The sequence below is a fragment of the Lactuca saligna genome, chromosome 6, assembly GCF_052625555.1.
Source record: "Lactuca saligna cultivar CGN05327 chromosome 6, ASM5262555v1, whole genome shotgun sequence".
Taxonomy (NCBI): Eukaryota; Viridiplantae; Streptophyta; class Magnoliopsida; order Asterales; family Asteraceae; genus Lactuca; species Lactuca saligna.
Window position 1 is genome coordinate 28,862,583 of NC_136422.1, and position 15,039 is coordinate 28,877,621.

Here is a 15,039-nt window from a genome sequence, read left to right on the forward strand (position 1 = left end):
ACGCTAATGCTTGGATCTAGGTTTCTCTAATTAAACATGCATTGAATCCAAGACTTCCAATGGCTAATTAGGTATAAGAACAATACAAAACCAGAGTTAGAAGCTTACCTTAAAACACTTGTTTTATCTTCTTGTTCTTGGAGCTTTAGAGTCACAATTGTCACTCCTCTAATGGCTTACAAACACCAACTAGCAAAGATAATGATTTGAGAGAGAGGAAAGAGGAGAAAATCAGCCAGGGTTTCCTTGGTTTAAAGGAGGTGCCGATTTCCCTATCCCAAGGGGTCTATTTATACTTGTAAGGCTCCTAGGGTTTCACCCTTAAACCCTAGTTGGATAACTTAGACTCTAAGTAATCCTAATCCTTTCCTTAGATATGCCTTGGATGATTTTGAGGCTTATCCTAGCCCTAGAAATTGTCCACCCTCTATCCTATAAGGATTTACAGCCCAAAGTGTAACTATCAAACAATTGACAGTTTATACCCTCTTATTCATTTAATCTCTTTAAGACACCAAATTAATACTAATTAATCTATGACTTATATTAATCAAATAACAATATTATTATTCCATATATCATTCTCATAATATATTAATAATATCTATTCTCTCATAATAAATCATCCTGTCAAGTTGCTATGGTGAAGGCAACCCAAAAGGACCATGCACAATCGGGTCAAATACTTACCTTATATAGTTACAGCCTTAGACACTATTCCAACAGTCTCCCACTTGGATAAGTCTAGTAACTATATGCACAAGTACAATCCGGTTTGCAATCATAGCTCTCAAAGACGCTATTCAACTCTGATCTAATCAATCTTTTCCTTTAGTTAAGGGATCGTACAGTCCTCTGTTAGATATCATGCTGACAATTCTATGGAATAATCAGTCTAGCATTTGGTTTCTCGATCTCCGATTTATTTGACATAGAACTTAATCGAACACATCAATTCAGTTCTGACCGGGCCCGACACATAAGTCAAATCAAATCATCGAGCGGCCGAGATATCGCTTTTTCCTTCTTAGGATAAAAGTTACAGATAAACTTCGACTTATATGCATTTACTTATTCATTAATCAACTATACACAACAATGTGTTTTATAACATCGAGTTACCAATGCGTTTTCGCATTATCAATGTACAATCAATTAACAAATAACAAACCATATATCTAGGTTTTAAGACTATATGATATTATCGTCTTGCGATAACCCTTTTTTGTCACATTCCATAAGGTGATTCCAGCAAGCGCGGGTTTGTTCCAATGCTCAAAACTAGTTCATAAGCACTCATGAACGTTGCAGCAATCTTTTGCTATGTCTAATACCATTTAGACAATCTACACACCTATTCATGACAATCTTCATTCATATCTACTTCCGACATATGAACAATTGTGGACAATTTGAATAATTCGATTATTTTTAATAAACTCAATTATTCTAGAAGTCAAAACATGCAAAGTGAAACAATAGTTAAACAATTAACATAAGACAGTGACGTTACTTATAAATAAAACTCCTTTATTTAATCATCAAATGTTAATTACATTTATCTATTACACGTTTCTAATACTATCTAATCTATGCTAATATCATCCTTCAGTCCAATATTCCTAGCATGCTGCAAGTGCTTAACCCTACTCAGTCCCTTCGTAAGCGGATCTGCTGGGTTATCTTCCGATGATATCCTCTTCACTACAAGTTGTCCATCTTCTACACGATGTCTAATAAGGTGATATTTTCTGTCGATATGTCGTGATCTACCATGATCTCTCGGTTCCTTGGTCAAGGCAACCGCTCCTTCATTATCACAGAAAATTTCCATGGGCTCCTTTATGGCAGGTGCAACTCCAAGATCACCAATGAAGTTCTTCAACCATATTGCCTCCTTCGACGCTTCGCTCGCTGCAATGTACTCTGATTCGCATATTTGGTCCACTACAACAACCGTCAGTCCGGATTGGAAATAGGAATAGATGACCATGGACTTCATAATAAAGCTGCCAAGAACTTCAAGTGTGACACCGTCTGGGTAGTGTTTGACTGTTTAACCAAGTCTGCCTATTTCCTAGCTTCAAAGAAACCGATGAAATGGAGAAACCTGCTAGGACCTATCTCAAGGAGATACTCCATTAGCTATAAGGCACGTTGGAGATACTCTACTTACTGGCCTTAAGGGCAATCATGAAACAACGAAGAAGATCGATAAGATAAAGGAACAATTGAATGCCGCACGTAGTCATTTGAAAAGCTATTCTGACACAAGACGCAGACCCTTAGAATTCAAAATAAGAGGCCTTTTTCTACTCTAGTCTAGTAGTACGCGTTTCCCTGATTTCGAAAATATAAAGGACATCCAAAACGGAGTTCGTATGCAAACGATACGACCGTTTTAAAAATCCAAAACCTATATAATACCGATTTTCTTAAAAACTGTCAAAACCGTTGAGGGACTTGCACACTTCAAATAAAAATTTCGAAAGCATTTTTGGACTAAGGTTATAGCCTACTATTTAATTTCAAATTTGAAATATTTTTTATAATAAAATATTTATAAAAGTTGAAAAATCATTCGTTTTCAGATTATTATTCGCAAAACCTTAAACTGTTGATTTCGATATAATTTCAATTATTGGTAACGTATCCTGGAATAATATATATAAATATATAAATCCAATCCGGTTGATGAAAATTTTGAAGGTGGAAATGACACAATATTTCAAAAATTCGTACATATATTCATATGTAAGGAAACATATTTTTATAATGACTAAAGATTTAATTGGTATAAGGTAACCCTAGTAAACAATTGTCGACAAAACTAGTAAACTGTATTATTAGTTATGCAGACACGATTAAATAATTATAAGAAATAGGTTAATAAAAGTTGAGGAAACTTTAAGAGAAAATACCGGGTATAGACAAAAAAGGGGGGAAATTTAAAAATATAGTCACAAATTTTTTTTTCCAGCTATAGACATGCATTCCGCGGAGGGCCCTCCGCGGACCTCCATGGAATGGCGTCATCTTTGCGTAGTGGCCGAAAGATAGGTTGTTAGCCTTTTTAAGCATGCTCCACGGAAGGGGTTCTGTGGATTCAATATAACCTCCGCGGAGAGAGCTGATAGGATCTCGTAAATACCCCTCGAAGATGTCGACGCGGAGCTCCGCGGAGAGAGTGATGCCTCCACAGAGGAAGCAGTTGGAAGTCATAACTGAGTCCGCGGAAAGGAGGACGCGGAGCTCCATGGAGAGAGTAATGCCTCCGCGGAATGGGTGGTTGGAGCTGATTTTGAAGAGTTTTTTGATACAAAAGTTTTTTTTTTCATATGTTTGTTTCACTTTGATCGATAGATCAGTTCGTTTTCATTTAATTTTCAAAACCAAATATGAGTTTTGTTATTTTATGTACTGGAGGTTTTTGGCAGATAAGTAATGGGATTAACACCTACGTTAGACCAAAGTTAAACAACTTGGATTTACTGCTTCCGCCTAATTTTGATTGTCGAATATTGTTTGATTTGGTCAAAAGTAAGGCTAAGATGTTCAATAGTAATATATCATTGTCATTTCAACACCCAGTTCATGGGTATGTGATGAATATTTTAGATGAAGCAGATGTTCATCAACTCAGAAATGTAGTCTCTGAAACGAAGGAAATTGTGCATTTGTATTTAGAGGTGTTTGAGGGATTGGTCGAACACATAGAAGCGGCTGAGAAAGTTGTACCATACAATGTTGAAAACATTGTTTCTAATAATGTTGAAGATTGTCCAGAAGAAGAAACTATGGAACTGAATACGGTTGAAGAAAAAAATTTATATGAGTTTGGAAGACTGACCGATAAAACTTTCTCAGACGGTGAAGAGTCAAATGATGGATGGTCAGAAGATGAGTTCACACACGGGAAAAAAGCTTCAGACATATTTTACGGTATGCCTCCCATACCTGATTGTCCTGATCCTATTGTTGAACCCTGACCATTTCACAGTTTAGGTCCAAATGATAATATGTTTGTTCGTCAAACATATGACAACAAACAACAACTAATTTTTTCTTTGAGTCTTAAAGCAACAAGAGAAAAGTTTCATTTTAAGACCAAACATTCTAACAAAAATCGTTATGAGGTACATTGTGAAATTGAGAACTGTAGTTGGCGTTTGTATGCAAAACGCCTTGATCCCACTGATGAATTTGAAATCAAGACTTTCAACAACGTGCACACATGTTCGTCATTACAGATACACCCTAATCATAAGCATGTTAATAAAAAAGTCATGGGTACTATATTGCATGAGATTATGGGAAAAACTCGTTCCAAGGTTTGGAGTCCTAATGAAATATCAAGGGATTTGAATGCTTTCCTGGAAATCAACGTAGATTACAAACAAGCTTGGCGTGCAAAACAATATGCTATGGAACTGTTGTTGGGATCCTCTGAAGAATGTTTTGCCAAACTTCCTATTTATTTTCACAATTTGAAGAGGCATAATCCAGGTATAGTTCCGTATATTCAAACAGATTATGAAGATTCTTTTGAGTGTTGTTTTTATGCTATTGAGAGCATGGTAAATACAAAAAACGTGTTGTTATTTAATATATAATTTTTGTAAACAAATTATAGAGTGTTTATGTGCTCCATTTTTATATATTAGAGATACCAGCATTCAAAATATTTTGTCGTAATGTTATAATTATGGATGGTGCCCATTTGAAGGGTGCTTTTAAGGGAACCATATTGCATGCAGTAGCTATGGATGGGAACTACCAGATACTGCCCCTTGCGCACGGAATATGCAAAAAAGAGAGTGGTCTTACGTGGACATGGTTTCTTGAAAAGTTGTATGAATGTGTTGGTGATTGTCAAGAATTGACTTTTGTAACTGATAGGGCCGATGCAATTCGTGTTAGTATTGAAAATGTTTTTCCACATGCTCATCATGGCTTGTGTGCTTTTCATATACTAGGAAACATAGTACACAAGTTTGGGAAAAATGATAAAACGAAAGTGTTGTTTTGCAGGCTTGTGAAAGCTTACAAAAGAAATGTTTTTGAAGAATTGTGGTATAGATTTAGTTCTACTAGGCCGCAAGTAGCAGCGTATCTAAGTGCAATTCCCCGTGCTAAATAGACTAGAGCATATTCGCCGTCGAAACGTTACGATTACATGACCTCGAACACCTATAATACCTCTTCTTGAGTTCTTCCGACGTCTTTCACAGGAATGGTGTTACAAGCGTCACATCGAAGGAGGTATGAATTTTATTTTGACTTTAATTAGGTCAAATAATTAGTTAATTATATATATCTTGTTTATAGGGAAATGTTCAACAGTGCTAACCGAGTGGGCTGAAAAAGTAGTTAGTAAAAATGAAGAGCGTACGACAGGATGGTCCGTTTCTGGTGTTTCATATGCACTTTATGAAGTTCATGATTTCAAACATGGTGGCATAGTTGATCCGAGGCAAGAGACTTGTACATGCAAATATTGGGAAGGAACTGGGTTGCCTTGTGGTCATGTGATAATGGTCTTGAAGCACTTGAAAAAAATTAACTTCGGACATCTGGCTATAGATGCTTACAAAATGGAAACATACCGAAGTACGTATGAGGAGCCATTTTACCCCTTCCAGAACTGTGTGATTGGGAGATTCCTGCTGACATAATGGTTGTGAAACCCCCGATAATGGATACACGTCAAGAGGGTAGACCAAGAAACATAAATCATATTCCGTCTCAAGGTGAGGAACCTATAATAAGAAGGTGTAGTATATGTGATAGTACAACACATAATGCAGCGACTTGCCCGACATTGGTCCCAAAGAAACAAAAAAAAGGCTAGAAAAAGTAGTACGACATCATGCAGTAACACAAAAGGAAAAGGGAAAGGGACAGAAGGGACTCAGGAGACGCTAGAGATGCACGGGACACAAGAGACGCATTGGATGAGTGGGATGCAGAGAGAAGACTATTGTTCAACGTTTGATTTGAATGATTGATGTTGTATTTATAATTAATTATGTTTTGTTTTAGAGGACATTAATTTTTCTACTTTGAGCTGGTGTGTTTATTTTAAAGATGATGGGTAATATTATGATTATATTACTGCATAATTACTAGTAGAGTAATAACTAATACTCGAAGTTGATACATTCAACAAACTAGAAACATATACTAAACGTACAACAACGGTAATTAACTTAAGGGAATTGCAAAGGATACTTTTCTTTCTCTATTGTTATGTAGTCATCCCTTATTCTTATTTTATCTTCCATATAGTCCTTTTGCCTACCAAGTTCTATCATTTCTGCATCCTTGTCAGCAAGCCATTTTTCAGACAGTTTGAGATTCTTCTTAGTTTTTTTATCTATTCCTCATGATCTTTGATTTTTTTTTGTAATTGTCATCCTTTCCTCAACATCTTTGCACTCCGCCGCAATGAGGTCACGACGTTCAGTGAGAGCCCGAGATGAGTCTTTATCTTTTTTTTTGTTGTTCTTCAGCCCATTGTAGTTGTTGCAAAGTATCCTCCAACATATATGGCTCTCTTAAATTTGGTGATGGTGCAAGAAAAGGGTCGATTGGATCACAATAGAAACAATCAACCTCGTTGCACGAGCAAATATACAAAGATGAAGATGAAGATGAAGTCATTTTAAATTTTTAAAAAAATTATAACTCTATAAGAATAATCCGACGACCATCCATGACTATATATAGTCCCTTCCACTCCGCAGAGAGTTGTTGTCAGTCCGTACAGTTTTTCGTCAGTCCGCGTTACTGTGTTTATCAGTTCGCATAGTTTTTTGTCTAGTCGTTGTCATGCATACATATTACAGTTATGAGAATACAATTATTATTTAAAGGTAAACATTTTTTATTAAAAAGTAAACAACGCAAACAAACCATTACAAGTACGGTTAACATAGAACTGAATACAAACTAATATCCGTTGTCATCCACACAATAAAGTTCAATTGAATTGGCGTGGAGGTAAGACCACAACACTTTCGACTGGTTTTTCCCAATGCCTAAGGGTTGGAATAGGATTCACCATCTCAATTTGATAAGCATTTCGATACACCACTGTACTTAACTTTAAATTTACCATTTGATGGATTTCTGCAATTTCAAGTCTGTGTAGTGAAGCTATAGCATGCTCACAAGGTATACCGCATTTTTGCCATTTACCGTAACTACAAATACCACGGTCTAATTTTACATATTCGGTTGTTGAATACTTAGTCACTTCATATCTATCGCCAACAATATGCGTAATCCTACAACCATCCGAGTGGATAAATCTTTTATGAATCACCTTAAGTGCATAAGGGGTTAGAAGATTATGGAAATCCCCTGTGAAATAAACTGAATCAATAAAAAAAAATTATAATGTCATAACGTATAATAAACATATCAATTCACCGTTTTAATGATGTCTTAACTTATAATTACCTCCAAACGCAACACGTCGAAGATACACTGGTTGCATCGAGTCATGAACCATTTCAATGATTGTTGTTATTGGAAACTCATGCGTGTTTGTTTTAAACCAATTGACAACATCGGGAATGTCAATGAATTTAACATTGAAACGTACTCTTGGAAAACAAGCCCGTACACATTTTGCAATGGGAATATTGTCAAGCCAATGAAGATCATTCCCATTTACCTCATTTTTTAAATTGTTCAAAAATGCATAAAATTGAGATAAATTATACGCTTTACACGTCTTCCAGAACAACTGTTCTACGACTGTATTGGTTCCGATGGAAGCGCGTATTTTCTCGGCTATATTTTTACAACAATAGCCATGATATGAATCAGGGTAGACTCTTTGGACTGCAAAGTCTATAGAATCAGACATATGGCTTATGAAACCAAATTCTATATTGTCACCTAAATAGTCTTTCAGCCTCCTCATGAACTATAACCATGAATTGTCACAATTTATGGTTCCCAAGGCAAACGCTATGAGAAGGGGTTCATGATTTCCATCTAAAGCAACAACAATGTACATGGATGTTACATACGCCCCAATTAGAGGTACTTGACCAACAAATTTGATTGGTATCATAGACGTGAGAAACGTACGAATCTGTAAGTCAACATAAGAATATTAGGCATATAACATCTTGAAATAACTAAATATTTATTTACTATAAGGGACTACATACCACGCATCCCAATGCCACGAAACAAATTTGGAAACGATTGTACTGATCCTTCTTAATGTACGTGAAGGTGCTAAGATTACTTCTTTGCAGATTATGGAAAAAAGTCGATAGGCTGGAGAAACTTTTCCTTAATACGTGATTGACTGAACTCATTTTCACAACTTTCGACACCTTGTAAATTATCGTTATTGTTGTCCAATTTATAAGGAATTAGTATACATTATTCCACAGAACTTAGTTTTCAGTCTGCATAAATGTGTTGTCATTAAGCGTAGCTTATTTGTCAGTCCGCGTAAGCTGTTTGTTAGATAATGTTTTTTGAATGTATGGTTTTGTAACATTTGTTGGTCAGATAGCTTATTTGTCAGTCCGCGTTAAGAAATTTTTTATATATATTATTCGTTATCAGTCCGCGTTACTAACTCGTAAGTCCGCGTTACTGACTCGTCAGTCCGCATTAAGAAACTTTTTATATATATTATTCGTTGTCAGTCCGCGTTACTGACTCGTAAGTCTGCGTTAAGAAAGTTTATATATATATATATATATATATATATATATATATATATATATATATTATTCATTGTCAGTCCGCATTACTGACTCGTCACTCAGCGTTACTGACATATCTTTGTATAACATACATTTTTATATATATTAAACGTAGTGTCTATACGAAATTCAATTCTTTAGTTGATAGTAGATCAATTAAGAAATGGCGTCCAATGTACCAAGTTCTTCGAATGCAACAACTCCCTCTAATGCAGCCTCTGCAACAAATTGTACATATCCATGGACACCAACAGAGTTGTTGGTCCTAATACTAAGCTGGATTACCATTTATGAGGGTCTACCAGTAATGGCTCCCCTGAATTGCCTTCTAGATGATGAATAGTCCCGCCTCATAGCTTTGTTCAACTATCAGGTTGGGCAAGGACACGAATGACTAAAACCTGATATTGTTAGTAAATGGATGGATTTAAAGTTTAAGGTCACATGGTTCAATCAATGCTACAATCGTGAGAAAATGCGACACTCTCAAGCAGATGACGAAGAACTTCTTGAAGATGTGAATTGATATTACCTATGTGAGTTTGATGGACATGATTTCGAGTATACGGACGTTTGGAATCTGGTAAAAGATAAAGCTTTTTTCATGTAGATGAGTATTTTACTTCCAATGTTTTATCTAATGTTTGTTAGTCGTAAGAAACCTTATTTTTATGTAGACGACTCTATTGTAATGTATTCGTGTTATTTGTAATGTTTATTTTGTTTAAATAATGTTTATTTTGTTTGAATGTATTGTTTCGTAACATTTGTTGGTGAATTATGTTTAAAAATATAAAAGATAATTACAAGATTACATATTACCAGAAATGACACGATTACATACTAGAAACAAGTATTTAATATTAATATATATACAAAGTTCCTAATATCAACTTATATAGTATCCCAAATAACATTTGCCATCTTATTTCTGTAGAAAAATGCAGCTTCTCTAGATGTCCTTGAAATCACCACTGGTAACCTAGAAACAATCATTTCCATAAACATGCATACAAATACTCCACAATCCCCTCTTTCAAAACTATATTCTTGTTGTGGGGCGTCTACAACATCAACAAACTCGACCTTTTCTTTGTCTCTGTGTCAAATGGGGAAATGGCTCCAATAATCAATGGCATCCAACTCTGAGATAATACTATCTCCAAAACTTTTGAATTCTCCATTAGTGTTGTACGTTGAGAAGTAACCCGCAACTCGTGCTAAATCAAAATTTTCTACTTTCCAGGTATCTAAATGTAGAACCGCCAAAAACCAATGGGCATGCACAACATTTATTACAAATAAAACCTGCAAAAAAATATAAATTAAATACTAGTAATTTCAGTAATATTATATATATATATATAAATATATATATATATATATATATATATATATATATATATATAGATATATATATATAACAATAATTATTAATCTTAACTAACCGTATCCACATCCTTCCATCTAGGACAACCTCCAAAACCATCTGCTACATTCCTAAACACATATGATTTTCTGGGTTCCAAATTGATTCCTTCAGAATATAGAGTCCACCGAGCATTCGCCGGCCGCCTATCCATCAATCAACAGGGATCTCCATATAGTAATATTCTGTACATTTTAATATAAAAATGTTAGAATTATTTATATACATTTTTGTCTAAAAAATAGTTAAAATTTTAATTAAAGGAATGTTACCGTAGAAAGTAACCACCCTTTGTCACTAACAGAAAGTAACATCGCCCAAAAATCCATATCTAGTGGGAGGATATGCAACCTATGTTTAGTGATCAGTTTGGGAGAGATTAAACTCCATTCTTGCCAGAAACTCATCGGACTAGTAGTATAAATACTGTCCAACAACAGATTGTTTGAAGGAACGTCACTACTCTCTGCATTGACAATGTCCTCATTTGTTTTTTCAGGACTCTCCGCTATTTTTTTCTTCCTTGTCTTGCTGATTTTCTTTACTTTTGGTGTTGATTGCACCTAAAAAATCAACATGTTTAATCATTATCAATAATGTAGTATTTTTTAAAAATATCAAGTTTAAGATATAAGTTTTTTACCACTGTGAACGGAGTGCGCTGATACCATGCTGGAGCCCTCTTTCGTTGCGGCCTACCAATAGGAGTCTTTATTTTTGTGTCATGTTCACCCAAGTCCGGTGACGGCTCCGTAGGTGCAGGCACAACTTTTTTCTCCAAACCAACATAGTCGAATTGCGTATCATGGCAATATGCTTCTTCACCCTCTTCGTTTATCATCTCCTCCTCTTCCTCCTCATCCTCTACAATCCGTTTGTTTGGCTGATCTTTTTTCTTCTAATACACGGTCTACTTTAGATGATAATTCAGCCACGATGCCTAGTAGACACTTCACTAATGCCTTTGTGCTACTCTTCTTCTTCTTTAGCAACCTCGTTTCTATTTCAGGCTGTTGCGAGGAAGAAGCATTTGTGGCAGATTCAGTCGAACATGTATCCGACTTGTACATACTTCTACGAGGAGGTGACTGAACAGCAGGTGGACTATTTCGGACCGGACTATGTTGCGGTGGAGGAGACTGTTGCGGTGGAGGAGACTCTTCATGGTTAAGAGTCCAATTCACGTATCGAACATAAAAGGGTAACATCAGCTCCGTCTCGTTTGCCACCACTTGAATAGGTTGGTTGTTAGGCTGCAAAAATTTAAAATTAAAATCAAATTGTTACTTTAAAATGAAAATATGTGGAATTTGTAAGTATAAATAATCCTTAATATAAAAAGCATACCACAGACACGTTGATTATTCTACAACAGTTCTCCCAAGATAACGCTGATTTACTTCTCCAACACCTCATCATTGGCAATTCTGTCGGGATGCGTACATAAAATTTGGTTGCCTCGGGGAACGTCTCCAAAATCCAGATCTATAGAAAGAAGTTGAATGTTATTATCGTATAGAAACAAAACAATGATAAGTAATTAAATTTATTAGAAAATAACCTTAAATGGCAGCATAAAACCAAGAACGGTATACTTATGTATGTTCTTGGATTCGGGATTGGCCTCCTTGAATTGTCTAAATTCTACTATTTTTTTAAACATTTCACGCATCATCCACGAAGTATACCTCCAAAGATATGTACCCCATGCAAACCTGCAATATCAATATTAATATTATTATTATTATTATTATTATTATTATTATTATTATTATTATTATTATTATTATTATTATTATTGTATTCTATTAATACACAATATTTAAATGTAATTCTTGTTCCAATCATCTCTATTATCAGCAAGATTGTATATTGCAGCGGGAATACACGTTTTTATGTCGCGTCCGTGGAGTCCCTTCAACACAAACACTAGCTGGATAAGCATCACAACATCTTCATCTTCAACTTCTAAATATTTAGGAGACATAATGAAGTCTTCCAAATCTTTCAACCGCAAACGTGCATCAGAAATGTCTGGGAACAAACGAGCACGAAGACTTGACTTTGACCGGCCTTTTTCGTCGTAGAGTAAATCCACATAACGACCAACTTTTAGACCACAAATAAGAATATATTCCGTTTAACCAAATTCCAAATGCATCCCTTCTATATCAAATAAAAACCTCCCCATTTCAAATACTTCTTGAGTCCTTACTTCGTGCAACATCATCAGATGCACAAGTAACAGATCACCATGTGGGATATGCATCCCTAAAAATATTCCAAACGGCGAAGCTTCGAATAATTGTCGTTGTGATTGTGTTAGCCACGGAAAATACTAATTAATGATGGTACCCACCACACCTTTTAAAGTTAAATCAGCTTTTTGATTGAGGTCTAAGTGCTGCAAAACATAATATTTAAATTTAATTTCATATAACAGAAACATAAAAAAATAAAATTTACAAAATCACTTTTAAGGTCATTCTGCGGAGGCTATAGGTCATTCCGCGGAGAAGACTCTGCGAATAGACCTTCACCCTCCGCGGAGCCTCTTTTCTATATTTTCGTGGAGCATTGGTTCACTCCGCGAGGGCTTTAGGTCATTCCGCAGAGAAGCCTCTATGGATAGACCTCCACCCTCCGCGGACCATCTTTTCTATATTTCGTGGAGCATTGGTTCATTCCGCGGAGGGTCCTCCGCGGACTGACATAACCGGTTTTCAACAATTTCCTAACATATACTACATTAATCGAAATAAGGGAAAGTGACAATTACCCGGGAGCCTAAACTGTCGCTCAAAATATTGGGGAGATTCTCCTCCATTTCTATGGCCGAAAGTCAATCTTGGTCGCCGGTTTCGTCGTTGTCGTCGGTCGCCGGAGCGCTGTCGGAGAATCGTCGTTGTCGGTCGTCGGAGTGCTGTCGGAAAAGCTGGTGGAGACTTGACGCGGAGAACCGTCTTCGTAAACGAGAAATGGGGGACCAGTGGGGGGACCAAAGAGGAGGGTTCGGTTTTGTGGAAAAGATGAAGGTGAAATACCAAAAATGGCCCTCTCCACGGAGGTAAATTACAAAAATACCCCTATCCGCCAAGGTCCGCGGAGGGACCTCCGCGGAATGCATGTCTATATCTATAATTTTTTTTTTTTGTGACTAAATTTTGAAATTTCCCGCCTTTTTTTTTTGTGTATACCCGGTATTTTCTCAAACTTTAACCTTTAAGCAGATTACTATATAAAATCATATAAATATAAATTTGATGTTGCATGAATTTATGTACATATATTATGGTCTTATAAAATATAAATAGAAAAATATATTTGTAAATAAATAATGCGAATTTTACATTCGAAGAAAATATATTGCTATAATGGATGATAAGAAACTCAAATGGGATGAAAATTCATTAAAAAAAAAAAAAAAAAAGCATTTACTATTATTATAAAAAATAAAGGCATATATATTACATAATATTATGTAAAAAGGAAATTATGAACAATTTTTTATATTTATACAATTACAAACTTAATTAAAACAAATACACATACATTACATGCGTTTGGGAACAATACATTATATAAAATATTAAATACAAAACTTATACCCTTTACACTTAAAAATGACGGCAAATTTATGGTTACTTCTAAAATTTGTTTTGAACAATTACAGTGCTCAAAAGAAAGGGATTCTTGCACTCCACTGTCTTCTTTCCTTCCCACGTTTTTTTTCACATGTATTATAGCTCACACTCCTCAACGACTGATAATATAACAACTCACACTCCTCAACTAATGATCATATAACTGATTCGCACACAATCAAACAACAATTAAAAACTCTTGAACATAAAATTTATGAGATTCAAAAGAGGTAGAGGAACTCTTCCTGTTTGCTTTCTGTTTGGTCTCCGTTTTCAGTTTTCACATCCAGTTGGATATAGAATAACCAAAGTCACCCCGTTGCTGTTTTCCTTGCACCCATCGAAGATGTCTTCCCCTGTCACAAACAAACCCAAACAACCATTTGGTCCCCTTCATCAATTTCGGTCAAAACAAGAACAAAAGAGAAAAAAGAAGAGAGAAGAAAATATCGAACAAGAAACAACAAGGAACATACCTGTTAACGATCGAGTAACCAAACGCCCCATGTGAGCTGCTACAGCCGTCAGTTCCTCCCATCAAACCACCTCCTTCCTACTCCCTGTTTGCAGTGGGCATCCACCATCGATACACCCATATTGTTGAATTTCGTTCATTGTTCCCTTAGTTTGATCGAGCTCTTTTTCGTTTTCCTTTCTCCCAGTCGAACTTAATGAACAAAACACTAACCTGAAGTCGCTAATCTCCTCCCCTTCGTACCTCATGGCTGGAGTAGAAGAAGAACAGATTCGCTGCTTCGTCTCTTTCTTTTCTTCGGTCCAACCAAGCTTCGGAGGTTCTCGTACTTGCTTGACATCGGTCGGCTACAAGATGCACGAACCAGGAAGGTTCCTTGGAGATCGCCTCCTTACCTTTCCACCCCACAACAATCTGCCGGACGAGAAGACGAAGCCTCGCTGCCTCTACTTCCCATCTCTCCTTCGGCCTCGTCAATCCCCAGAGATATCCTCTGCGCCAAAGATCAGAAGGAAACGGATTAGCCGCCTGCGAGATTCCTCATGCCTCCGGTCTCCTTCGTGGTCTCCGACATCCGAGGAATCGGAAGCAGCGCCGACGAGCCCTTCGCTTCTTCCTCTCTTCATTAGTCTGCCTCGACTCACCCCCGATCCATTCTGTTTGTTCCATCTGCAAATGACGAAGACGGGAGGTTATCAAAGCCCTAATTTAATTGATGTTTGGACCATTAAACAAATATGGTCCCTCTATGAG

General features: G+C 36.2%; 2 protein-coding genes across 2 annotated transcripts; one reads left to right on the forward strand and one right to left on the reverse strand.

The window, feature by feature from the left end:
• The first annotated feature begins 4,019 nt into the window (after positions 1–4,019).
• Positions 4,020–5,140, forward strand: LOC145002401 (uncharacterized). Its single transcript, XM_078961684.1, has 3 exons — positions 4,020–4,577; positions 4,727–4,956; positions 5,032–5,140. Exons 1-3 carry the CDS (start codon positions 4,020–4,022, stop codon positions 5,138–5,140), a joined length of 897 nt encoding a protein of 298 aa, XP_078817810.1.
• A 1,842-nt stretch (positions 5,141–6,982) lies between these two features.
• Positions 6,983–9,026, reverse strand: LOC145002402 (uncharacterized). Its single transcript, XM_078961685.1, has 3 exons — positions 8,918–9,026; positions 7,465–7,860; positions 6,983–7,377 (listed from the first exon to the last, which is right to left on the reverse strand). Exons 1-3 carry the CDS (start codon positions 9,024–9,026, stop codon positions 6,983–6,985), a joined length of 900 nt encoding a protein of 299 aa, XP_078817811.1.
• Between the last annotated feature and the right edge of the window lie 6,013 nt (positions 9,027–15,039).